Genomic DNA, 27,445 nt, shown 5'->3' with positions numbered 1-27,445 from the left:
GACCTGCTGGGGTCAAGCGATCCTTCCACCTCAGCCTTCCAAAAAGCTGGAAATACAGGCGAGTGCTACCACACCCAGCTAATTTTTGAATTATTGTAGAGATGAGGTCTTACCAAATTGCCCAGGTGGGTCTCGAACCCATGGGCTCAGGCAATTCACTCACCTCAGCCTCCCAAAGTGCTGGGATTACAGACTGAGCCAGCAAGCCCACCCAACATAATTATATTTAACATACATACACATAAATAGAGATTAAAAATAGAGAAAAACAAGAGAAAGATTAAAAAAGTAAAATAGGGAATCTCGGTGAAGGTATTCAGGAATTCTTTGTCTATTACTGTAACTTTTTTTTGAGCCTAAGTCTCAGTCTATGCACAGGCTGGAGTGCATTGGCATGCTCACAGTCACAACAACCTCGACCTGCTGGGCTTAGGCAACCTTCCAGCTCAGCCTTCCAAATACAAGGAACTTTAGGCATGCATGAGACCTCGTCTCTAAATGAAAAAATTAGCCAGGTGTGGTGGTATATGCCTGTGGTTCTAGCTACTTGGAAGCCCGAGGCGGAAGGATCTCTTGCCCAGCAGGTCGAGGCTGCTGTGGTCATGAGAGTGCCACTGCACTTCCGCCTGGGTGGCACAGACTTCGACTCAAAAACATAAAATAATATAAAAACTAAATACATTTGTAAAATAATAACAATAGTTGGGTATAGTGGCTCACATGTGCCACTGCACTCCAGCCTGGGCAAGAGTGAGACTCCAACTAAAAATAAATAAATAAATAATAACAATAATCTCATCATTCTTCTTCACCAAGTCCAGAAATATTTCAGGTGTTAGACGAAAACTCAAAACAAAACGAGGCTTCTCTGATTTCACACAAAAACTGTCCCACTTTGCTCAGAAGGGTCTGGTTTCAGCAATGAAAGCTTCCACATCCTGGCCAACTCCTCAGACCCAGGTCAACGAGGAAGTTGGTTACCCTATCTTAAACTCTTTTCTGCACAGTTAAAAATCTAATTTAAATGGTAATGTTTTGAGTTTTTATGTAGAAAAAGACAACGTTCTTTCTTCAACCTATTTTGGCTGAAACCTCTCAATCATGCTTTTAAAGTTTATATATTCTTTTTGAGTTGTAAATTGATACAGGATTGGCTGTCATTTAAATTGCTACACTCTGCCGGAGCGATTTGGCAAGATACACAGAGAAACTAAAAAATACTCCAAAATCTTGAGAGTAGTCTTTTGGTTTTTTTGTTTTTGTTTTTTTGAGTTGGAGTCTCACTCTGTCGCCCAGACTGGAGTGCAGTGGCCACTCCCGGCCACCGCAGCCTCAACCTGCTGGGTTCCGGTGATCCTTCCACCTCAGCCTTCCAAGTAGCTGGAATTACAGGCATACACTATCTCGCCCGGCTAATTTTTTTTTTTTTTAATTTATTGTAGAGATGAGGTCTCACCAAGTTGCCCAGGCAGGTCTCAAACTCGCTGGCTCAGACAATCCACTCACCTCAGCCTCCCAAAGCACAGGATTATAGGCTGAGCCGCTGAGCCACCAGCCTGGCTGAGAGTAGTTTTAGTCACAGGAATTCATCTAAAGGAAATCACCTTAGATTGCCCAAAAATGTGCAAACTAATATACAGTCATCATAGTGTTATGACAGTAAAATACTGGAATTTACCCAAAGTGTCTAAATCTGGAGGAATGGTAGTATAAATTATGCTACTGTAGTCTGACACACTTTGCATGAAATCATTCATTTATTATTTAAAGGATGCTACAGTCATGCGACTGCATGTTGGGCAGTCACTTTTTAACTCATGTTTTTCAAAAAGGACACTTCCGGGCACAGTGGCACACTCCTGTAATCCCAGCACTTTGGGAGGCCGAGGTGAGGGGATTGCCTGAGCCCAGGAGTTCCAGACCAGCCTGGGCAACATGGCAAAACCTGATCTCTACAATAAATAAAAAACTTAGCCAGGCATGGCGGCACACACCTGTGGTTCCAGCTACTTGGAAGGCTGAGGTGGAAGGATTGCCTGACCCCCTCAGGTTGAGGCTGCAGTGGTCAGGAGTGTGCCACTGTACTGCAGCCTGGGCAACAACAGTGAGACTCCAACTCGAAAAAAAAGAAAAAGAAAAAAAAGAAAACTGACACTGGAAAATGTTTGTGCAACATTGTCAAATAAAGAAATAGGATTTCATGAATATACAGTCATCTACAGAGTATGAAGCCATTTTTAAAATACACAAATGTGAATATATGTATATATATATATAAGTTTAAAATGAGAGTATACACTGTTAACATACTATATGCTATATGTGCACATACTCGACACACAAACTGTATACTATTCCAAATTAGCATAATTTAAGTGTTTATCTCTGGATAGTAAAATTATAGGTGACTTTTAATTTATTATTTTTTTTAATTTGTTTGAATCTCAGTCTATTTCCCAGGCTCAGTCTGTTGTCCAGACTAGAGTAAAATGACATGATTAAAGCTTACTTCAGCTTCCAACCCGGACTCAAGCAATCCTCCTGCTCAGTCTCCTGAATAGCTTGAACTATAGACACATACTGCCACACCTGGCAAGCTTTTTTTTTTTTTAATTTCTGTGGAGATGAGTTCTCACTATGCAGCCTAGCTGGTCTCAAACTCCTGGCTTGCTTGCAATCCTCTCCCCTTGGCTTCCCAGTATGCTGGAATAACAACTGTGCCCAGCCTAATTTATTATTTGAATGTATCTATATTTCTACTTTTCAAGAATGAATGTGATTTTTATTCTTAAAAAACATAATTTTTAGACTTCTAATTATATGCAATGAGATTATAAAATATTAATTCTACATGCTTTCTAAGAAATAAAGGAGTTTAAATTAAAATGCTCTCAAAATTTTATCTTAAAAACAAACAGCTAACTAAATCACAACTAAAGTAGACAGCTTCTCCAAAGCCTCTCCAATGGCACTTAGAGATTGGAAAATTCAGCCGAACTTGGTGGCTCAGCCTGTAATCCGGCGCCTTTGGGAGCCTGAGGTGAACGGATTGCCTGAGGCCGCGGGTTCGAGAGCCGCCTGGGCAACTTGGTGAGACCTCATCTCTACAATAAATCAAAAAATTAGTCGGGCATGGTAGTGCGCGCCTGTACTTCCAGCTACTTGGAAGGCTGAGGTGGAAGGATGGCCGGAGCCTAGCAGGTCAAGGCTGCGGTGGCCGGGAGCAGCCACTGCACTCTAGTCTGGGTGACAGAGTGAGACTCCAACTCAAAAAAAAAAAAAAGAGAGACTGGGAAATTCAGTTACAGAGGTGTACTCTGCAATGGCCAAAGAAATTCATTTGCTAGTTGGGATGCCAGCAGTCATTTCTTTTACGTGATATTTTACATTACAAAACCAAGACAGTCAGACTATACATGCAAACATCCTGGGACATAAAAGTTAAAAGTAGAATAGACTGATGGAGAGTTTTCTGAACCAGACATCCCATTTGAAGTAGGTTCTATTACCTCCCAGCTATCTGGTTCCAAGAATTCTTTCTTTTCTGTAGCTTTCAGAAACTCTTCCAGAGTCACCAATCGGTCTTTGTTAGTATCAACCTGATTAAAAGAAAATAGATGCATATAAAAAATAAATCTTTCTCATATTTTTAGACACAAGCAACTACTTATAACTCACTAACAAGCAACTGCCTCTCATGCATCCCTTTACATACATACATACATAGCCTAACACTCACAGAAACTTGAGAGAAAAAAGCAAAAACAGAGCACTCACCATTATGTTGGTGTCAGAAAACAGATATCTTTCTCTCTTATGTATTTCTCATTTGAAAATGTGAGATATCTATAAGTCGAATACCCCAGAGATCACCAAGTTTTAGTCAGCTGAGCAGACTGGTGAGACTGCTATTGTATTCCTCTCTCACCATAATATAATGAGGGGGGCAGCCCCCCGAAAAAATGAAATTCTTTTTGGACGGCAGGCCCCTTGTAGTCTAGGCTACTCATGCTAAGTAAGTGTTCTAGGAACCAAAGAGTACCAGTGTACCAGTTAGCACTGTTGTGAGAGACTACTTTTGGCTCCAGTGAAATTTTTTATTTGGATAGTCTTTCAATGTTTTTAATCATAATTTCATAATGAGTAATTGACAAGTGAACCATCCATACTGGGCTGAGTATTCTGCAGTTTTTGACCCAAAATAACGGCATGACCCCGGTGCCCCAACCTCCCTATTCACCAGATTTCACCCCAAGTTATTTTTTTTGTTTTCTGGAAGAAAAAAGCCCTCATAAAAGATTTGTCTATGTGGAAGAGGTGAAGCAAAAACAGCAGAAGTACTAAAAGGAATCAAAGTTGACACGATCAAAAACTGTTTTGAGCCGGGCTCGGTGGCTCAGCCTGTAATCCCGCGCCTTTGGGAAGCTGAGGTGAGTGGATTGCCTGAGCCCGCGAGTTCGAGACCCGCCTGGGCAGCGAGACCTCATCTCTACAATAAATCAAAAAATCAGCCGGGCATGGTAGCGCATGCCTGTAATTCCGGCTACTCAGAAGGCTGAGGTGGAAGGATCACCAGAGCCCAGCAGGTAGAGGCTGCGGTGGCCGGGAGCAGCCACTGCACTCCAGTCTAGGCGACAGAGTGAGACTCCAACTCAAAAAAAAAAAAACAAAAAACTGTTTTGAGCAGTAGAAAAAACAACTTGATAGGTGAATTGCATAAAATGGAGAGTACTTTGAAGGTGACTGAAGTTTAAACATGTAAGAATAAATACACAGGTTTTTATGAATAAATTCTATATTTTATGGGTCCCCCCCCCCCTCATATATAACCCCTCTTGAAGTCAAGTGCTTGGGTAAGAAAAATAACCATTCTGAAGGAGGACTGTTTTAGCCAAGAGTAAAGGAGTTTAAATTAAAATGCTCTCAAAATTTTATCTTAAAAACAAACAACTAACTAAATCAAAACTAAAGTAGACAGCTTCTCCAAAGCCTCTTCAATGGCACTTACAGACTGGGAACTTCAGTTACAGAGGTGTACTCTGAAATGGCCAAAGAAATTCATTTGCTAGTTGGGATGCCAGCAGTCAACAGAGATCCCAACTCAGCATGAACAGGTTAAGTACTCAGGTAAAAGTCACTGAAGCCAAACAGTGAGCTTCAGTCACCCTGCATAGGATGTATAAATCAGAGTTTTCTGTTTAGGGGGAGGGGAGGGGGCACAGAGGCTGTGGAGAAAAACAAATATTGTAATTAGGGTGGTCACGGAGGTCTCTTTGAAGAAGGGCATCTGAGCACAGACCTGGTAGAGGGAGACCATGGGATGATCTACAGAAGAGCATTCTGGGAAAAAGAAACATGAAGTTCCAATGCCTCAAAGTGGACCAGTGTGGCCAGCGTAGAGAGAGAGTCACAGGACATGGGGTCTGAGAGCAAGGTGAGGGTGACATCATGTCATGATCTTTTGGAAGAAGGCAGAATGTGGGATCATATCCTAAGAGAAAAGGCAAGCCATTGGTGTATTTTGACCAAGAAAACATGGCCTGTTCCATGCTTCTAAGAGTCTCTTTGATCTGCTGTGTGAAGTGATTGCATGGGCTAAGGAAAAACAGCAGAAACGCCCGTGAGGAGACCTGCTGAGACTTGTTGGTAGAGGTAGAAGTGGGAGAAGTGGTCAAGTTCTGGAGCTGTTTGAGGCAGATCTAACAGGACTTGCAGACTAGATGTGGGGTGTGAAGAAAGTAGACCTTACAGATGACTCAGCCCAAGCAGCCTGATGACTCATGCATGATTTGCTGAAATGAAGACGGCTAAGGGGGAACAGATCCTGGTCTGAAGAAGATGCACATTAACTACACCAGGGGACCTGTCAAACAGGTACAAGCTGGAGCTCAAAGAAAGCAGAGAGTTGAGAGAACGATTCTGAGCTCACCGACATGTGTGCTGGGATAGAGGATATACGAAGACACTGGACTCCATGCTATGACCTAAGGAAGGAAGACAGACGGAGAACATGACCAAAGGGTAGGCCCGGGACAGTGGGCCATGAGCTTAGGGAGGAAGAGGCACAGCCAGCAAGGAAGACTGAGAAGAATGAGTGTGGTGTGAGGACACTGAGGAAGTGTGGCTTCTCAAAGCAAAGTGAAGAAAGCATGTCAAGAAAGAGGGAGGCTTCCGCCATCGCTTTGCTAAGCTATGGTCGAGCCCTGTGACTCCTTGAGCTATTGTCTGGCCACATTTTCTTAGCCTTGGCCCCCTCCCCTACCTTGGAGAGCTGAATCTCCTCTCTCCTCTATTCTCTTCTCCTTTCTCTCTCTCCATTCTCCAGTGCTTTGCTAAGCTATAGTCTGATCATGTGGCTCCTTGAGCTATGGCTGCCATGTTTCTTAGCATTGGCCCCCTCCCCTGCCTTGAGGAGAGGAATAAATCTCTCTCTCTCGAATATGTTTTCTAAATAAACTATATTTTCCAATCTAAAAAAGAAAAAGAAAGAGAGAGGCATCAAAGGCTGTTCTGGGGTGAAATAAGCTGGACCACAAAATATGACAAGACAGAGTTGAATCAACAGGGGGATCTGGAGTGAACAGTGGAGGTTGCAGCATGTTCAGCACAGATGAAAGAGAAAAACAAAGGTGAGAAATAGCAGACAGAGGAAGAACAAACAACTCCACAGAACAGTTTTGCTTGGAAGGGAAGCAGAGAAGGTGGCAGTAACGAGAGGTTTGGTTTAGTTTTTAAGACAGAAGTTATTACTGGGCATGGTGGTTCATGCTTATAACTTCAGCACTTTGGTGAGGCAGAAGCAAAAAGATTGCCTGAGCTCAGGGTTGGAGATCCGCCTGGGCAACTTGGTGAGCCCTCATCTCTACAATAAATGAAAAAATTAACTGGGCATGGTGGCGCATGCCTGTAGTTCCAGTTACTTGGAAGGCAGAGGCAGAAGGGTCACCTGAGCCCAGCAGATCCAGGCAGTGGTGGCTGTGAGTGTGCCACTGCATTCTAACCTGGATGACAGAGTGACGCTCCAACTCAAAAAAATAAAAATAAAAAAGATAGAAGATACTAGATTGGGCCGGGCTCAGTGGCTCAGCCTGTAATCCCGCGCCTTTGGGAGGCTGAGGTGAGTGGATTGCCTGAGCCCATGGGTTCGAGACCCGCCTGGGCAACTTGGCGAAACCTCATCTCTACAATAAATCAAAAAAATCAGCCAGGCATGGTAGCGTGTGCCTGTAATTCCGGCTACTCAGAAGGTTGAGGCGGAAGGATCGCCAGAGCCCAGTGGGTTGAGGCTGCGGTAGCCGGGAGCGGCCACTGCACTCCGTCTGGGCGACAGAGTGAGACTCCAACTCAAAAATTAAAAAAAGAGAAGGTACTAGATTGTATTTTTCTCCAAATGGGAATGATCCAGAAGAGCCGGAAAAACTAATGCAACGGGGTGGGTAACAGCAGGAAGAGAATCTTTGAATAGGACAAACCAAATGGGACTTGTACAAGAGCGCAGGGGAAAGCCTTCAGTAGGAACAGCAGCAATCACTGTTAACAGAAGACCAGGCGAAACAAATGGTATAGCTGCAGGCTGGCTGCTAGATTTGGTGACTGGGAAGACACAGCATTCTCTTGATTGCTTCTACTGTATTTCTCAGCAAAATGAGAGAGCAGAGAGAGGAAAGAGAAGTGTCTTGAAGGTTTAAGGAGAAGGTAGAATTTGTGAAACTGTCAGATTCAGGGAGTGGAGAAGTGGACATAGTAGACCAGAGAATACCGTTGAATTTCCAAGCATAGGGCTTGCTACAGATTTGCACTTCTGACGCTAGAGTGAGAGCAGTTAGCATGTTTCCATGTTAATCTCCAGCCACCTTTCCCTGTCCATGGTAGTGGCATACAGCACTCAGCAGTTGCACAAATAAGGTACTTAAGTAACCACCCTTCTGTTTGCCAAGGACCTTTTCGATTACCTATTTAACAAGGAACACGCATCACTGTCTGGAGACCTAAATCAGAGGGGGAAAGAAACTAGCTGAACATGCCAAATTGAGAAAAAGGTCAGTTGCTTTGAGAACAGAAATTACAATATGAGGAGCTGTGGTATTTGGATTCTTATTCCCAACTATTGCTCCCTCCTGTGATAGGATTATGCACCCACACCCAGTATCACACCACTTGCTGAAACATGCTGTGGGAGGTATACATCTGCTCTTCATTGGCTTGGGGCTTGACAGGGATATGCTTCAGCAAATGAGATATAATTGGACATGAGGCTTGACTATGTGTTACTACATAGTTTGCCTTGGAGTCTCTTATGTCCCTTATAGGACCAGATACAGACTGCTCCTGTAGCCTCCAAATGAGAAGACTTCTCGAGCCAAGTATAACCAAGGTCAAGTCAGCTCAACCAAGTCCAGTCCAGTGATACTTAGTGGCAGTCAGCCTTTAATGCTATGTATTATGAACAAGAACTAAAAGTTTGCTGTTATAAGACATTAAAATATTGGGGCTTGTGGATTTTCTTAGTAAAAGTTAACATGGGTTTTTTTTTATCAAATATTAGACTTCATTGTTTTTCAATACCAAAAAAAAATGTTTTACAGCAGATATGCAGCAGCATTGCAATATTTTAAAAAATCTTTTGGGATATTTTTAAATAGTTGCAAGTTATTTTATTTATACTAAGGGAATCTGGTATAATATTCTGGATCAAGAATGCAAAATCCAATTAAATGTAGTCTGTGTATTTATTTTCCATCATATGGTAAGATCTACAGCAAGAATTAAATAATCCATAGACATAACATATACTCTTAATCTTTGAGAACATACCTCGTTCATTACATGTTCCCTCATTCTAAGCCTTTCTTCTTCCATCTCTACCATATCATCCTCTTCATTTTTGGGGTCATATACTTTCTCCAACTAAAAAGAAAATTTTTAAGCAAATATGAAAGGAAAGAAGGTAATAGAGGGTAAAAAAAACCACAATATTTCATCAATTCATTTACCTCTTTAGTAAATAGAGCTTCTAATTCTTGTTCATCCAGGAATCCATCATTATTGACATCTAAAGTTTAAAAGTTACAAATGTAAAAATGGATTTAACAATAAAACTCTTAGACAATAAATAATTAAAATATAATTATTTACAAATGGTTTGTAAAAGTAGTACGGATATGAAGCTAGAGGCCAGAGGAAGGGTTTCTTTTTTTAAATAAAGCTTTAGATCAACCCAACTGATAAAAATTCCACATTTACTTATACTTCACCATCGTTTTTTAGGAAAACATGTCTTAACCAATTTTATTCCAAAAAATATAAAGTAAAGCAATATGGCATAAGCAAAATTTAATATTTTAATAGAAAGCCAATTAGATATAACCTTGCCAGTCACAGAATTTCCTTCCATTGACAGCGAATCTTGCAATAAGTCATACAATGACTTAGTAGTAAAAGCCTGAATAAAGACACAGCTACTGACCTAAAATATTTTATAGTGCAGGTCACCAATAAAGATGACCATATTGCCCTAGAGAAAAGCTCTAAACATTTACCATCACTAGGTCTCAATAGCAGACCTTGGCAGAAATCAATTAAGAGTAAAGTAAATACTTTTTTCCCACAGCAGATATAATATTAATATTTGTATCAAATCTATTACCATGTAATTTGAAAAATGTCTTGGGGTCAAAGTCATTAGGATCCAATCCATCAGTCTCTTCCCATACCTCTTTTAGTTGATCTTTGCTTCCCTGTGAACCAATTTTAAAAAATTGCTCAAAATAAAATAGAATCTATGTGTATAAACTCAACATATAAATATGAGGAGCTATGCAGAATTAAGAATCAAGATTTAAGTACTAATAACTTAGGGTAAAATTCTGCTATTGGATACAAAGAAGTATCTTCATCTAAATATGGCTTCATAATGTCATAATCCTTACTGGATGATTAACTTTGGGGTGATTTTCATGCTTTTTTTTCATTTCTTCAAATTTAGATTCTTCTTCCTTCCTCTTCTCTTCATCCAGTGTTTTTAAATATTCTCTCCTTTCATGTTCCTTCATCATTTCATATTTTTTAAATTCCTCGTGACGAGTCTTGTCATAGTTCTCTAGATCATTTGTTGCCTAGAATGCAACAATGCATTTAAATTAAATAAAAAGATTTCTGGAAATATGTAAATAAAGCCTTCTTGAATAGAGCATACTTTCTTACAGAAGGTAGTATCAGAGGGCAAAAGAATACTGGACTCCTCTTTTGAATTCTACCATTTAATTTTAGTCATTATTGCTGGGCACGGTGGCACTCGCCTGTAATCCCAGCAATTTGGGAAGCTGAGGAGAGAGGACTGCCTGAGTTCTTGGGTTCGAGACCAGCCTGGGAAACTTGGCAAGACTACATCACTACAATAAATTTTTTTTAAAATTAGCCAGGCATAGTTGCATGCACCTGTCATTCCAGCTACTTGGAAGGCTGAGGTGGAAGGACTGCCTGAGTCTAGTAAGTCAAGGCTGTGGTAGCCATGAGTGTCCACTGCACTACAGCCTGGGTGACAGGGTGAGACTCTGACTCAAGAATAATAAATAAATGAAATGAAAATAAAATAATAAGAATAATTGTAGTCATTGTTATCACCAGAGATGCAGATATTCAAAGAAACTAAAAATTCAAAGCAAGCTTCAACATTATGAAGTTCCCCATAAGAAGGACTATATCAAATCTGCACAGTATAGAAAACTAGAATGGTTTCTAGCCTTTTTTTCTTTTAATGTCCACTCCTCATGTAGTATGGCTCATACCCGATTTGGGAGAGCATGGCATCACCATATTAACCGTGCAAGTTTCTAACCATTTCACTAAATCTAATAACTACTAGGTTAGATTTAACTCCATTCACACATAATATGAGAGGTCCACAAACTCTTATCTAAAATCCTAGAGGTCAACTGTGTTTCAGAATTTACTATATTTTAGGAAGGAAATATGGTACATATGCCATGTTATAGAATGTCCCTACAGTGTCTGTAATCAGATTAGTATTTCTTGCTGGGTGTAGTGGCTCACTCTTATAATCCCAGCGGAGGCAAGAGGATCGCCTGAGCCCATGGATTGGAGACCAACCTGGGCAACATGGCGAGACCTCGTCTCTAAGATTAAAAAAAAAAAAAAATTAGCCGGATATGGTGGCACATACTTGTCGTGCCAGTTACTTAGAAGACTGAGGTGGAAGGATCGCCTGAGCCCAGCAGATCGAGGCTGAGGTAGCCGTTAGCGTGTCACTGCACTTCAGCCTGGGTAACAGAGAAAGACTCCAACCAAAAACAAAAAACAAAAACAAACAGATAAGTATTTCTTTTTCAAAATCTATAAATTAACTAAGTAGGCTAAATAAAAACTAGAAAAAGTATTACTACATTGGTTAATTGCTGCCGGGCTTCACTATTTACAATTTTTTGGATCTTAGAACTGTGAATAAGGGACTGTGAATGTGTATGGTCATATGAGTATCTGTACTAACACAGGTTAAGTTACTTCTCCTTAAAGATAAGAATAGCCAGGTTCGGTAGCTCAGCCTGTAATCCCAGCACTTTGGGAGGCCGAGGTGAGTGGATTGCCTGAGCCCGCAGGTTCGAGACCCGCCTGGGTAATTTGGCGAGACCTCATCTCTACAATAAATCAAAAATTAGCCAGTGGTGGTAGCGCGTGCCTGTAGTTCTAGCTACTTGGAAGGTTGAGGTGGAAGGATCGCCAGAGCCCAGCAGGTCGAGGCTGCGGTGGCCGGGAGCAGCCATTGCACTCCAGTCTGGGCAACAGAGTGAGACTCTGACTCAATAAAAAAAAAAAACAAACAAGATAAGAATAGATAAGGCTAGGCACAGTAGCTCACACCTGTAATTCCAGCAATTTCGGAGGTGGAGGTGAGAGGACTGCTTGAACTCAGGGGTTCCAGACCAACCTGGGCAATATGGTGAAACCTCATCTTGACAATAAGTCAAAAAATTAGTCAGATTTGATGGCACACGCCTGTTGTTACAACTACTTGGAAGGCTGAGGTGCAAGGATCGCCTGAGCTGGGGTGGCTGTGAGGATGCCACTACGCTCCAGCCTAGGCAACACAGTGAGACTCTGACTCAAAAAAAAAAAAATGATAAGAGTAAGAGTACATCAAAGTTATATTTATTTTTGTTTTGAGTCAAAGTCTTACTCTGTTGCCTAGGTTGGAGTGCAGTGTCACTCTCATAGCTACCACAGCCTTGACCAGCTTGGCTCAGATGATCCTTTCACCTCAGCCTTCTAAGTAGCTAGAACTACAGGTGCACACCACCACACCCAGCTAATTTCTTTGATTTCTTATAAAGACAAGGTCTCACCAAGTTGCCCAGGTCGGTCTCAACCCTCCTCCCCATCTCCAGACTCAAGCAATCCTCTTACCCCTACCTCCCAAAATGCTGGGATTACAGGCATCAGTCATCACACTTGGCTAAAAGTTGTATTTCCACTTCAATGAATTTACTTGTCAAATTACAAAACCTCAAAGGCACAATCGAGACTACACTTTTCAGAATTATTCTTACCGCTAGGATTAGCATATCTAAGTCTGTGGATTCAAACTTGTCAGGATTCACATGGTTCAAGTGATCGAATTGTTTTAGGAGAACTTGGTGGTCCATGCCTACATCTGGAAGAAAATGAGAAAACTGTAAATGATCTATTACTTGAAGTTAGAAACATAAATATAAATGATATATAAGAAAAAACATTCATATTTATTGCTATAAGATTTTTAAAGAAAATCCAAAGTTTTAAAACAAGGATTAACATTTTTCTTTTAGTATATTGCACATATTGTTTTTCTAGACAAAGATGGTATCCTTGAATCTAGAATGGACTACAATTAAATATGCATATTTTAATTTTATATCTAGAAATACAAGTTGACTAACCAGCATAATTAATAACAAAAACCGAGCCGGGCTCGGTGGCTCAGCCTGTAATCCCGTGCCTTTGGGAGGCTGAGGTGAGTGGATTGCCTGAGCCCGCGGGTTTGAGACCGCCTGGGCAGCGAGACCTCATCTCTACAATAAATCAAAAAATCAGCCGGACATGGTAGCGCATGCCTGTAATTCCGGCCACTTGGAAGGCTGAAGCGGAAGGATCGCCGAAGCCCAGCAGGTTGAGGCTGCGGTGGCCGGGAGCGGCCACTGCACTCCAGTCTGGGTGACAGAGTGAGACTCCAACTCAAACAAACAAACAAAAAATAACAAAAACCTTTTTTTATCATCTTAAAACCACCAAATACACTACTTTATTTTTATTTATCTATTTTTTTAATTGGAGTCTCACTCTGTCACCCAGGTTGAAGTGCAATGACATGTTCATGGCCACCGCAGCTTCAACCTGCTGGGCTCAGGTGATCCTTTCACCTCAGCCTTCCAAGTAGCTGGAACTACTGGCATATGTCACCATGCCCAGCTAATTTTTTGATTTAGTGTAGAGATGAGGTCTTGTCAAGTTGCCCAGGCTGGTCTCGAACCCCTGGGCTCAGGCAATTCTTTCACTTCTGCTTCCAAAGTGCTGGGATTACAGGTGTGAGCCACCATGCCTGGCCTAAATATACTACTTTTAATTAGATAAACTCTAAAATAGTACCCTCTTCAAAACTCTAAGTAGAATTTCACAATAGAACTGTTCTAAAATGTATACAAAGGAACTATTTGTATGCTGCTCCAATGAGTCCCTTACAGAACAATAAAAATCTAATTCAGGTAAGTTTCTTGGAATAATGATTTTTTATTATTATTATTATTATTATTATTTAGTTGGAGTCTCACTCTATTCCCCCAGGCTGGAGTGCAGTGGCATGTTATTATTATTTAGTTGGAGTCTCACTCTATTCCCCCAGGCTGGAGTGCAGTGGCATGTTCACGGCCACCCCAGCATCAGCCTGCTGGGCTCAGGCGATCCTTCCGCCTCAGCCTTCCAAGTAACCAGAACTACAGACATGCGCTACCATGCCTGGCTAAGTTTTTGATTTATTGTAGAGATGAGGTCTCACAAAGTAGCCCAGGCTGATTTTTCTATAATCTAAAGTTCAAGAAGTACCATTCGGCCAGGTGTAGTGACTCACACCTGTAATCCTAGCACTTTGGGAGGCTGAGACAAGAGGATTGCCTGAGCCCAGTGATTCTAGACCAGCCTGGGCAACTTGGTGAGACCGTGTCTCTACAATGTCAAAAAATCAGCCAAGCGTGGTGGCTCATGCCTGTAATTCCAGCAGTGTGGGAGACTGAGGTGAGAGGATTACTTGAGCCCAGAGATTCATAACTAACCTGGGCAACTCGGCAAGACTTCATCTCTACAATAAACCAAAAAATTAGCTGGGTGTGGTTGTTCTCGGTTGGAGTTCCAGCTACCTGGAAGGCTGAGACAGAAGGATTGCCTGACCCCAGTAGGTCGAGGCTGAGGTGACCGTGAATGTGCCACTGCACTGCAGCCTAGGCAACAAAGGGAGACTCTGACTCAAAAAAAAAAAAAAAAAAAAAAGCTGGGCACAGTGGCTCACACCTGTAATCCCAGCATTTTGGGAGGCAGAGGCAAGAAGATTGCCTGAGTCCAGGGATTCGAGACCAGCCTGAGCAACTTGTCGAGACCTTGTCTCAACAATAAATCAAAAAATTACCCAGGCATGGTGGTGCATGCCTGTACTTGGAAGGTTGAGGTAGAAGGGTCACCTGAGCCCAGCAGGTCAAGGATATGGTGGTTGTGAGTGTGCTAGTGCACTCCAGCCTGGGCGACAGAGTGAGATTCCTACTCACAAAAAATTTTTTAAAACCACTATTCCACCAAGAGTAAATGTTCAGATGTTAATTAATAACAATGGACCACACAGATAAACACCCTGAGGGGCATGTCACAAGGACACCACTTGAGCCAGACTGAAAGGTTCCTTACTGGCAAAATCTACCCCCTTGATTTTGATTCCTAATTAGAAGGGCCATTCCAAGATGGCGAAGGTAATTTACCTACATTGTCACCTAGTACTTTTTTATTTCTTTTCTTTTTTTTTTTAGAGATAAGGCCTCACTATATTGTACAAGCTGGTGTCAAACTCCTGGGCTCAAGCAATGCTCTTGCCTCAGTCTCCCAAAGTGCTAGAATTACTGGCATGTGCCACCACGCTCAAGACAACTTTGTACGTTTGTAATTTAATTTTCTACACTTAAGTCTTATATTCATTTACATTTATTCTGACATGTAACATGAGATATGGATCTAATTATACCTTTTCCTAAATGGCTAGTGAGTTGCACAAACACTATTTATTTTAAAATTTATCTTTGGCCAGACGAGGTAGCTCACGCCTGTAATCCCAACACTTTGATAAACCAAGGTAGGAGGATCAATGTGCCCAGGAGTTCAAGACCAACTTTGGCAACACAGCAAGACCTCGTCTCTACCAAAATAAAATAATTGGTCAGGTATGGTGGTGTGTGCCTGTAGGCCCAGCTACTCAGAAGACTGAGGCAGGAGGATTGCTTAAACCTAGTAGTTTGAGGCTACAGTGAGCTATGATGGCTCTAAAAAAAAAATTAAAAATATATATATTTTATTTATTTATTTATTCATGCATTCATTCATTTGAGTCTGTCTTACTCTGTTGCCCAGGCTAGAGTGCAGTGATATTCTCAACAGTTACAGCACCTCTACCTGATAGGCTCAGGCGATCCTTCTGTCTCAGCCTTCCAAGTAGCTGGAACTACAGGCACACACCACCATGCCTGGCTAATTTGTTTTATTTTTATTGTAGAGATGAGGTCTTGCCAAGTTGTCCAAGCTGGTCTTGAACCCCTGAGCTCAGGCAATCCTCTCACCTCCACTTCCCAAAGTGCTGGGATTACAGGTGTGAGCCATCGCGTCCACCTTGTTTCCCTTTGTCATATGAACTTTAAAACTTGGCTAGTACAAGAAAAAAAAATGTATATGTATATTTTTATTTGGATCATGTTAAATTTATAAATTGATGTGGGGAGAACTGACATGTTTGTAACACTGAGTGTTTGTATCAAAAAGATGTTATAAGGGGGAGGAAGACAAAGGGGAAAAAAGATATTATGTCTTCCCACTTCTGCAAGTCTATTTCTGTGTCCTTTAGGAGCATTTTAAAAGTTTTGTCTGTAAGTTTTGCACATTTCTTTCTCTCTTTTTTTTTTTTTTGAGTCCGAGTCTCACTCTGTCCTCCAGGCTGGAATGCAGTGGCATGCTGCTCATGACCACCGCAGCCTCAACCTGCTGGGCTCAGGCAATCCTTCCACCTCAGCCTTCCAAGTAGCAGAACTACAGGCGTGTGCCACTATGCCCAGCTGATTTTTGATTTATTGTAGAGACGAAGTCTCATCATATTGCCCAGGCTGGTCTCGAACCCATGGACTCAGGCAATCCTTTTACCTTCGCCTCCCAAAATGCTGGGTTTACAGGCGTAAGCCACCATGCCTGGCTGAACATTTCTTAATAGGTTTATTTTGGGTATTTTATCCTTTATAAAAATGTTTCAAATCTTTTAATTTTTCATTTTGTAGCAGCAGGGTCTCACTCTGTCACCCAGACTGGAGTGCAGTGGTACAATTATAGCTTACTGCAGCCTCGAACTCCTAGGCTCAAGCAATCCTCCCCCCTCAGCCTCCAAAGTAGCCGGGACTACAGGCGTATACTAACAGACCTGGCAAAATTTTTTGTTTTTTGTAGAGACAGCAGCTTGCTATGTTTCCCAGGGTGGTCTTGAACTCTTGGCCTCAAACAATCCTCTTGCCTCAGCTTCTCAAAGGGCTGGGATTACAGCCGTGAGCCACCATGAGCAGTCCTCGGTATTTTGTCTTTGTTGCTACTGTAAATGGAATCTTTTCTTCGGTTATATCTTCTAACTAGCTATTTGTACATATAAAAAAATATCAATTTCTGGCAGCAGACAGCAGACACTCTTGCTGTTGTCCTGCCTTGTGTGTCCTTTACAACATATCTTTCCTTTAATAAATCTTTCTTAAAATATATATATATATTTATATTAATTTCTATAGATTAAGTTTACCTGGCTGAATTTTCCTGTTGTTTATAGTAAAATTTTCCTGTTGTTTACGTTTTTTAGTTGCTTATTGTGAGTGTTCCAAGTACACAAATACATCATCTGCAAATAGAGAAGGTTGTATCACCTCTTTTCCAATTACTTTACCACCAATTTTTTTTTTTTGAGTCAGAGTCCCACTTTATTGCCTAGGCTGGAGTGCAGTGGCAGGCTCACAGTCACTGCAGCTTCGACCTGCTGGGCTCAGGCGATCCTTCCGCCTCAGCCTTCCAAGTAGCTGGAACCACAGGTATGTACCACCACGCCTGGCTAATTTTTCTTAATTTATTAAAGAGATAAAGTCTGGCAATGTTACCCAGGCTGATCTTGAACCCATGAACTCAGACAATCATCTCACCTCAGTCTCCCAAAGTGCTAGGAATATAGACGTGAGTCACTGAGCCCAGCACCAATTTTTTTAAATTTCTATTTTATTTTAAAGATGTGGGGTACAATTCAGGATTAGGTATACAAGTCGACATTGTACAGGTAAAGTTTGGGCCTCCCTTTGGTCCTCACTTTGCCTGATTTGAGATCAGGTACGCTTACTGATGTTGTGCCCATCCTCCCACCCTGGCAGTATCCCACTACTGCCAATCCCGTTCTTATAGTATTATGGTAAATGTTCAGGGTCTGCTTATGAGTGAGAACATGTGGTACTCTGTTCTTTGTTTCTGTGATAGATCACTGAGTATTATACACTCTAAATCCATTCAAGCTGCTGCAAAGCCCATATGTTTGGAATTTTTTTCATGTATATAATTGTTTTGGTTAGTATCTCCAAAACAACGTTCTTTAGTGGTGTTATAGGGGGCATCACTGTCTTGTTCCTGATTTTAGTCAGAACACATGCTTGTGTTTCCCCAGTAAGTATGATCTAGCTGAGCTGGGTACAGAAGTATCAAGTGATTCCTATTATATTACTATTTTAAAATTAAGAATTGGTGTTAAATTTTGTCAAATGTGGCTGTGCGCAATAGCTCCCAGTCACGATAGCTCATGTCTGCAATCCCAGCACTTTGGGAGGCAGAGGCAAGAAAACTGCTGAGTCCAAGAGTTCAAGAACAGCCTGGGCAACTTGGCAAGACCTCAACTCTTCAATAAGTCAAAAAACTGGCCAAGCATGGTGACACACATCTGTAGTCGCAGCTACTCGCAAGGCTGAGGCTGAAGGATCGTCTCAGCCCAGCAGGCTGAAGCTGCAGTGGCTGTGAGCATGTCACTGCATTCTATCTTCGGCAACAGAGTGAGACTATGACTCAAAAAAAAAAAAATTACTTGGAAGACTGAGGCAGAAGGATCACCTGAGCCCAGCAGGTCAAGGCTGAAGGTGGCCCTGAGTGTGCCACTGCACTCCAACCTGGGCGATGGAGTAAGACTCCAACTCAGGCTGGGCTCGGTGGCTCAGCCTGTAATCCTGCGCCTTTGGGAGGCTGAGGTGAGTGGATTGACTGAGTCCGCAGGTTTGAGACCCACCTGGGCAGCGAGACCTCATCTCTGCAATAAATCAAAAAACCAGCTGGGCGTAGTAGCACACGCCTGTAGTTCTGGCTACTTGGAAGGCTGAGGCAGCAGGATCGCCAGAGCCCAGCAGGTCGAGGCTGCAGTGGCCAGGAGCAGCCACTGCACTCCAGTCTGGGCGACAGAGTGAGACTCCAACTCAAAAAAAAAAAGACTCCAACTCAGAAAAAAGGGGGAAGTCTGAAGTAAGAGGATTACCTGAGCCCACAGGTTCGAGACCAGCCTGGGCAACTTGGCGAGACCTCATCTCTACAATGAATCAAAAAATTAGCCAGGTGTGGTAGCGTGTGCCTGTAGTTCCACCTACTTGGAAGGCTGAGGTGGAAGGATCACCTGAGCCTAGCAGGTTGATGCTGGGGTGGCCGTGAGTGTGCCACTGCACTCCAGCCTTGGCGATGGAGTGAGCCTCTAACTAAACAAAACAAAAAAAAAATTGTCAAATGCATTTTCTGTATATATAGAGACAACAATATGAGCCATGGAATAACTTTCTTTTAGATATCTTTGCATTTTAAAAAACTGTTGCTTTATAGTTATTTAACCGTCTCATAGTCTAAAATTAAAAAAATATAGGTCAGGTGCAATGGCTCATGCCTATAATGTCAGCACTTTGGAAAATGGAGACAGGAGAATTGCTTGAGCCCAGGAATTCGAGACCAGCCTAGGCAACATAGCAATACTAGCCGGGCATGGTGGCATACACCTGTAGTCCCAGCTACTCAGGAAGCTGAGACAGAAAGACTGCCTGAGCCCAGGAAGTTGAGGTTGAGACTGTGGTGAGCTATGATCATGCCACTGTACTCCAGCCTGGATAACAGAGTGAGACTCCAATTAAAAAAATAAATAAATAAATACAGAATTCAAACATTTATGCCAACCTATCATTTGTCTTTAGATTTTGTTTATGACTTTTTTTGCTGCATCAAAATTTTAAAGATATTTTCATCTTGGGTCTATTTATGTGATGATTTATTAGATTTCCTAATATTTTGCATTCCTGAAATAAATTCTCTTTCAATGAAATAGTATTTTCTCGTAATACAACTTTAGTTTTGGCATTGATACATAAAAAGAATATGAAAGCTTTACTATTTTTTTTTTTAACTCTGGAAGAGTTTAAATAGTGGAATTGACAATCTGCTCTTTGATGGCTTGATAGAATTCCCTTATGAGGGGCAGGCGCAGTGGCTCATGCCTGTAATCTCAGCACCTTGGGAAGCTGAGGCGAGAGGATTGTCTGAGCCCACGAGTTTGAGACCAGCCTGGGCAATATGGCAAGATCTCATCTTTGCAATAAAACAAACAAAATTCCCTTGTAAAATTATCTGGAACTGGTGTTTTTTGTAGGCTAGCTCTCTGAAAATAAAAAGATTTTTTGAGAGACAGCATCTCACTCTGTCATCCAGGCTGGAGTGAAGTGGCATGATGACAGCTCACTACAGCCTCAAACTCCTGAGTTCAAACAATCCTCCTGCCTCAGCCTCCCAAGTAGCTGGGACTACAGGCATGCACCACCATACCCAGTTCATTTTTTAATTTTTTTTTAGAGACAAGGTCTTGTTATGTTGCCTAGGCTGGTCTCGAACTCCTGGGGCTCAACAATCCTCCCACCTTGGCCTCCCAAAGTGCTGGGATTAAAGGTGTGAGCCTTCATACCCGGCCCTGAAAATGTTTCTATTCTGTATGTAGAAATAATGCTAATTAGATTTCTTTTTCTGCTTTCTTTTGGTTTCCTTTTATATTATATTTCCTCTTTTACATCAGTTGCTTAATTCATAACTTTAATTCTTCCTTTACATTGCTATAATTATTTAAGGCTAATCATTTTGATTTTTGAGTGATGTTAATGTTAAAAAATTAAGAGAACACAACATTGTTTTTTTTTTGAGTTGGAATCTCACTCTGTTAGAGTTCATGGCTACTGCAGCCTCGACCTGCTGGGCTCAGGCAATCCTCTGCCTCTGTCTTCCAAGTAGCTGGAACTACAGGCGCGCCATCATGCTCAGTGTTTTTGTTTGTCTTTGTTTTTGTTTTTGTTTTCAGTTGGAGTCTTACTCTGTTGCTCAGGCTGGAGTGCAGTGGCATGCTCACAGCCACCATAGGCTCAACCTGCTGGGCTCAGGCAATCTTCTGTTTCAGGCTGCCAAGTAGCTGGAACTACAGGCACACGCCACTACATCTGGCTAATTTTTTGATTTATTGTAGAGATGAGGTCTCGCCAAGTTGCCCAGGCTGGTCTTGAACCCATGGGCTCAGGCATTCCTCTCACCTCAGCCTCCCAAAGTGCTGGGATTATAACCATGAGCCACCGTGCCCAGCCTTATTTTTTATTTTATTTTTTTACTGTAGAGACAAGGTCTCATCATGTTGTCCAGGCTGGTCTCAAACCCCTGGGCTCAGGCAATCCTCTCGCCTCCGCCTCCCAAAGTGCTGGGATTACAGGCGTGAGCCACCATACCAGACATAAAAATGTGACTAGAAGAACATGGCATGTGCTAACATAAACTGACCTCAACAGCCAAATATGAAAAACCTCCTACCTTTTGTTTTGTACTTACCTTGAAGGGAATCCAATTTAGCTTTAATTAACATTCTTAACCTTCCTATTTCTTGCCTTTTCAGTTCATCAAGTCTTGTCCTGACATTGTGACTTACTAAATCCAGCTCTTTGCTTAGCCTCCCACTCTGTTAACAAAATGAATAAATTAGTTTTATCTAGTACATTCCATGTTTAGACCAGATGCAACATATAAGAATAGGGCTATAATAAATTAGTGATAAATACTTTTGACTAATTTAGATAAACATATTATAAAAAGCATTTCTTTCAAAAGCAATTCAGTTCGTAATGCTAAAATCAAGATGTCTAAAAACCACATAATTCAGAAAAGCATAATTAAAATGCAAAAGAGAAACTCAAAAAGTTAACTTGTAAAATGGTGCAGCCACTTGGAAAAGAGTTTGGCAGTTCCTCACAAAGTTAAACATAGAGTTTCTATGATCCAGCAGTTCCATCGCTAGATATATACCTAAGAGAACTGAAAACATGGTAACGCAACAACTTGAACACAGGTGTTCTCAGCAGCATTATTCAGACTAGCCAAAAAAAGTAGAACTAACCCAAATATCTATCAACTGATGAATGGATAGACAAAACATAATATATCCATACAATGAGATATTATTCAGCTATTTAAAAAAATGAAAACCTGACACATGCTACAACATGAATGAACCTTGCAAACATGCTGAGTGAAAGAAGCCAGACACAAAAGACCACACTGCAATATTCGATTTATAGGTAATGCTCAGAACAGGCTAACCCATAGAGATAGAAAATAGGTTCACTGCAGCTAGGGAGAGGGGGCAATTGGTACAGAGTTTCTTTTGAGGCAATGCTCTAAAATTAGATACAAGTGATGATTGTATAACTCACTGGATATATTAAAAACCAGCGGATTGTATGCTTTAAGAGGGTGAATTTTATGGTATATGAGTCATATCTCATCAAAGTTTTTTTTTTTTTTTTAAATGTAACTTGGCCTCTTAAGCCTTAGTCATTCATATACAAATAGCTTTTCAGACTGGGCATGATGTCTCACACCTGGGCAACATAGCAAGATTCTGTTTCCAAAAAGAATAAAAAGGAATCGATTTCCAAAATATATCTTTTTTAGGTTGTCTCCTTGGATTACTTTTTTCCTAGATGAGTGATTAGCAGAGGACTAAGAATATACTGTTACAGAAGCAAAAAAGAGCAGTATATTTCAAGGAGAAAACAGTCATTATTATCAGATAGAACAATGGTTGTCAGAGCAAGGTCCCAACTAGAAGTGTCAGCATCACCTGGGAACTTTAGAAGTGTAGGCCCTCGACTTGCTAACTCGAAAACTCTGGAGGTGGGTCCCAGTCCTAAAATCTGAGAACTATTGAGTTAAAATAAAGGAGCCCAGTAAAATGAAGAATGAAAGGTGTTCACTATTCGCTGGATTAGGCAAATTAAAAAGTCATGGGGCCGGATGCGGGGTTTACACCTGTAATCCCAGCATTTGAGAGGCAGAGGCAAGAGGATTGCTTGAGTCCAAGGGTTCAAGACCAGCCCAGGCAACCTGGCAAGATCTTGTTTCTACAATAAAGCAAAAAATTAGCCAGGTGTGGTGGTACACACTTGTAGTCCCAGCTACTCAGGAGGCTGAGGCAGGAGGGTTGCTGTGGTAGCCATGACTGTGCCGCTGCACTCCAGTCTGAGACACAGAGTGAGACTCTGACTCAAAACAAAAAACAAAAAAAAGTCACAGACACACTCCATGAGAAAGCACATTCAGTGGAACAGCTAGGGCAGAGCCATGGTCACTCCAGTTCCAGAATGTCTAGGAAATGAAGAAATGCAGTGTGATTCTCCTTTCAAAATGCCTGACTGAAAAGGAAAGGGCAAACTTCTGACATTTTTGGTCATTTTTTTCTGACACAAGAATCTTTGTGGCCATGTGATGATTTGGTTAGCTTTGGTATTATTGTCTACTTTTGTTTTTCTGTTTTTGTTTTTGTTTTTGAGTAAGAGTCTTACTCCGTTGCCCAGGCTAGGGTGCAGTGTCACTCTCACCACCACTGCAGCCTCGACTTGCTGGGCTCAGGTGATCCTTCCGCCTCAACCTTCCAAGTAGCTAGAACCACAAGCATGCACCACTACGCCCAGCTAATTTTTTTTAAATTGTGATCAAATGAATTCTCCAGAGGAAGAGCCAGATCATCTCAAAGACAATTCAGGGGAATTATCACCATAATACCATTACCTTTTCCCCAGAACAGTTCCTGGCTTCCAAGCAGAAACTACACAAGTCCGACTCAAGTTCCAACGGGCACCACAACCTACTGGGAGTCAGTCTTCAAAGAAGTTCATACCAAGGACAGAGACTAAAATAAATGGGCCATTGTTTTACTAAACTCTGGTATGACCGTGTGCTCTTTGAGTTATGGCCACCACCATGTTTTCTAAGCTTTGGTCTCCTACCTTGGATAGGTGAATCTCCTCTCTCTTCTCTCTAATTTACTTTCTAAATAAACTATATTTTCTCATCTACAAATAAAAAAATAAAATAAAATAAAAAGGATGTTCAACCCAGAATGAGTCCAGCAACACTGTTTTCTCATTCTGATTCTGCCTCCTAAGTAACTACAACTACAGGCGTGTGCCACCATGCCCGGTTAATTTTTGTATTTTTTTGTAGAGACAAGGTCTTGCTATGTTGCCTAAGCTGGTCTTGAACTCCTGGGCTCAAGCAAGCCTCCTGCCTCGGCCTCCCAAAGTACGTGAGCTAGCATGTTCAGCCTACAACTCCATTTCCTATTATGAGTACCAGGGAGGGAGCTACCTACAGCTAGGATTATGTCTAATAGGGTTTATAGGACAGAGGCAGACGGTTAAATCTCACCTACTGACATAAGATGTAGTCTATTATCACTTCTATTAATTCGGACCCGATGAAAACACCAGAACCTAACGTCTTCTAAATCTCTGAATAGCTTCCTGCTGACCCAGGTCCCTCAACATGATACACAGAGTCCTCAGTCATCTGTGACTCTTTCCAACCTCATCCTTGGCCACTTGTGGTCTCCACTTCCCACTCTGGGAACCAGCATCAGTTACCACTTCCGGCTCCCTGTATGTCCCTTGTCTCTGTACCCTTGCACCTTTGTCTGGGTTGCCAGCCCCTCTCCTTTCCTCAGTTACATCTTTAAGCTCTGGCATACTCTCTACCCGGAGGAAGGACTCCCCACCCTCCCCCACTACTCCATACTAGATTACATGTCTGTCCTCTGTATTTCTAGAATATAATACATACACATCATGTAATCCATCCTAATCATCTATTTCTGGATATGATTTTCTCTTGAGGGCTGGAAATAAATCTCATTTTGTATCCCCAATACTCAGGTCAGTGCCTGGCATGCTGAAATGTTTGTTAAATAATTATTTAAATGCAGATGCAATAGCTCATGCCTGTAGTACCAGATACTCAGGAGGCTAAGGCAGGTGGACTGCTTGAGCCCAGGAGTTCGAGACCAGCCTGGGCAATATAGTGAGACCACCATCTCTAAAAGAAAATTAAAATTTTTAAGTATAATTACTTAATTACATTTACCTTTATTTCTTCTATGTCTGCCTTCTGGAGCTTTTCTCTGAAATGTTGGTCTGTTTCCAGCACATCAATCACTTGCTTGAGATAAGTATCATAATAAAGTCCGGTATCCTTCAAATTAAGAAACAAACAGTAATGCTTCTGAAAGTATTTTCTTGTCTGAATCTAAAGATCTCAATCCTGAAAAACAATTTCTAGCAAAATAATTCTGAGACATCTCTACTTGGATAGTTTCGATAGTCAAAGTCAAAAAGCTCTATTTCACAAATAGTTCTGTATCAGAACCAATATCATCTTTTATTGTTACATAAAGGCAGATTTTCTATATAAATGTATGCAATGAAGATTTAACCATTCATATGCAATGAAGGTTTCTCCCCATTGCCATCTGCCTCTCCTTTGAATATGATACAGTGTTTTCTTGACTGGTTAGTTCTACCCTAGAAATGTATTACAATTAATTCTTCTATGTATTATACTATCTAACAAATTAAATACATTACATAAACATTGTCTAATGTTAAACAGCATATGCTTGCCTAATACCCTTCTCATTGCTTTTGCAGAAATTGTTCCTGAATGTACAATTTTATAGGTAATAAATATTAGCAATATTTTGGTTAAAATTTCATCTCATCTCATTTCACTTAGTTATAATTATGACTCACTTCATTTAATTCCTCCCATTCCATTTCATTTCACTTACTGGTGGTTCTATCTTTGCACTTTCCACAGGATGAGTATTTTGGACTTTTGTCTTGTCTACGTCTATAGGCACAGATTCAAGAGCAGTAAGTAGACATGTCACCAAGAGAAAACAATATTGTAGCAGCATGGTCCTCCACCTCATCTGAAATGAAATAAAGGAAAAATTATGGTAAAGTCCTGGAAAAATATCTTAAAACTATATGCATGCATTTTGGCCAGGCAAGGTGGCTCATGCCTATAATCCCAGCACTTTGGGAGGCAAAGGTGAGAGGACTGCCTGAGCCCAGGGGCTCGAGACCAGCCTGAGCAACTTGGTGAAACCTCGTATCTACAACATACTTAAAAAATTAACCAGACATGGGGGCACTCATCTGTGGTTCCAGCTACTTGGAAGGCTGAGGCTGAAGGATCACCTGAGCCCAGCAGGTGGAGGCTGCGGTGGCTGTGAGCATGCAACTGCACTCCAGTCTGGGTGACAGTGAGACTCCAACACACACATACAAAGAAAACTATATACACGCACTCCCAATATCACATTAGTAATACATTCAATCTCAAGAGGTTTAACTCAACAAAAAAAGTTCTAGGAAAGGGAGAAAAATAGATTATAAGTTATCAAAAATAATGGATCACTAAAGAAAATAGAGCATTAAAGAAAAGCAGGAGAGAAATACTTTTCAGCCAAAAGTAAAAACACAAGACAAAAAATCCAAGCTGGGCACAGTGGCTCACACCTGTAAGCCCAGGACTTGGGAGTTTGGAAGCAAGAGGATTGCCTGAGCTCAGGGGTTCGAGAACAGCCTGAGCAGCAGGGCGAGACCTCATTCCTATAAATCAAAAAATCAGCCGGGCATTGTTGCACATGTCTGTGGTTCCAGCTATTTGGAAGGCTGAGGTGGAAGAATCACCTGAGCCCAGCAGGTAGAGGCTGCGGTGGCCTGAGCATGCCACTGCACTCCAGCCTGGTTTGACAGAGTGAGCCTCCAACTCAAAAAAGAAAAAGGAAAAACAACTCCAAAGTGTAAACTGCTAATATAATATAAGAAAACATGTGCATGTGGTTAATTACAAAAGTTTCAAATAAAGATAGTGATAAAGGAGCTGGGTGTGGTGGCTCACACCTGTAACCTCTGCACTTAAGGCAAGAGGACTGCTTGAACCCAGGATTTCGAGGCCAGCCTGGGCAACATAGTGAAACCTCATCACTACAAAAAAAAATAGCAAGGTGTGGTGGCCATACTCCTGTAGTCCCAACTACATGGAAGGCTAAGGTGGATGGATCGCCTGAGCCCAGCAGGTCAAAGCTGTGGTGGCCACGAGCATGACCCTGCACTCCAGCCTGGGTAACAGAGTAAGACTCTAACTAAAAAAAAAAAAAAAGAAAGAAAGAAAAAGAAAATATAATCTTATATTTAATTGATTTTTAACTTATAGACTTGTGTTAGGGTTCAAATCAAGAATAATGACCTAACCATCAATCTGGATTATGAGCAATTTAACTGAGTCTTCCAAACTTAGCTGGGTATGGACTTTTTTAAGGTAACATGTTTTTACCCACAGAACACAAATTGGAAAAGAATACATAATCTCATTTTCACCACAGCCTGAGGTGGTACACAAGAGAGTGACACATTTCACAAATGAAGAAATAATCGAGACCTGCCTGGGCAGGGAGACCTCATCTCTACGAGACCTCATCTCTACAATAAATCAAAAAAATCAGCCGGGCATGGTAGCACGCGCCTGGAATTCTGGCTACTCGGAAGGCTGAGGCAGAAGGATCGCCAGAACCCAGCAGGCGAGGCTGCGGTGGCCGGGAGCGGCCATTGCACTCCAGTCTGGGCAACCAAGTAAGACTCCAACTCAAAAAAAACAAAAAACAAAAAATCAGCCGGGCGTGGTAGCGCATGCCTGTAATTCCGGCTACTTGGAAAGCTGAGGCAGAAGGATCACCGGAGCCCAGCAGGTCGAG

General features: G+C 41.6%; 1 protein-coding gene across 2 annotated transcripts in view; it reads right to left on the bottom strand.

The window, feature by feature from the left end:
- Positions 1-27,445, bottom strand: part of NUCB2 (nucleobindin 2) — a 49,367-nt gene that overhangs the window by 9,392 nt on the left and 12,530 nt on the right. The window contains exons 2-10 of one of the 2 annotated variants that reach the window (XM_008071831.1): positions 25,472-25,615; positions 24,769-24,876; positions 21,184-21,310; positions 12,564-12,667; positions 9,930-10,115; positions 9,647-9,737; positions 8,994-9,052; positions 8,815-8,907; positions 3,510-3,599 (exon numbers count right to left, since the gene is read on the bottom strand). In XM_008071831.1, coding sequence (XP_008070022.1) covers positions 3,510-3,599; positions 8,815-8,907; positions 8,994-9,052; positions 9,647-9,737; positions 9,930-10,115; positions 12,564-12,667; positions 21,184-21,310; positions 24,769-24,876; positions 25,472-25,615 — 1,002 coding nt within the window. The remainder of the gene's footprint in view (positions 1-3,509; positions 3,600-8,814; positions 8,908-8,993; positions 9,053-9,646; positions 9,738-9,929; positions 10,116-12,563; positions 12,668-21,183; positions 21,311-24,768; positions 24,877-25,471; positions 25,616-27,445) is intronic. The other variant, XM_021719481.1, reaches the window with a different exon arrangement.

This window comes from Carlito syrichta, unplaced genomic scaffold, assembly GCF_000164805.1.
Source record: "Carlito syrichta isolate Samal-C Ts95f unplaced genomic scaffold, Tarsius_syrichta-2.0.1 Scaffold314760, whole genome shotgun sequence".
Classification (NCBI taxonomy): Eukaryota; Metazoa; Chordata; class Mammalia; order Primates; family Tarsiidae; genus Carlito; species Carlito syrichta.
Note: the sequence above shows the minus strand (reverse complement) of the source record. Positions and strands in the feature narration are given on the sequence as shown.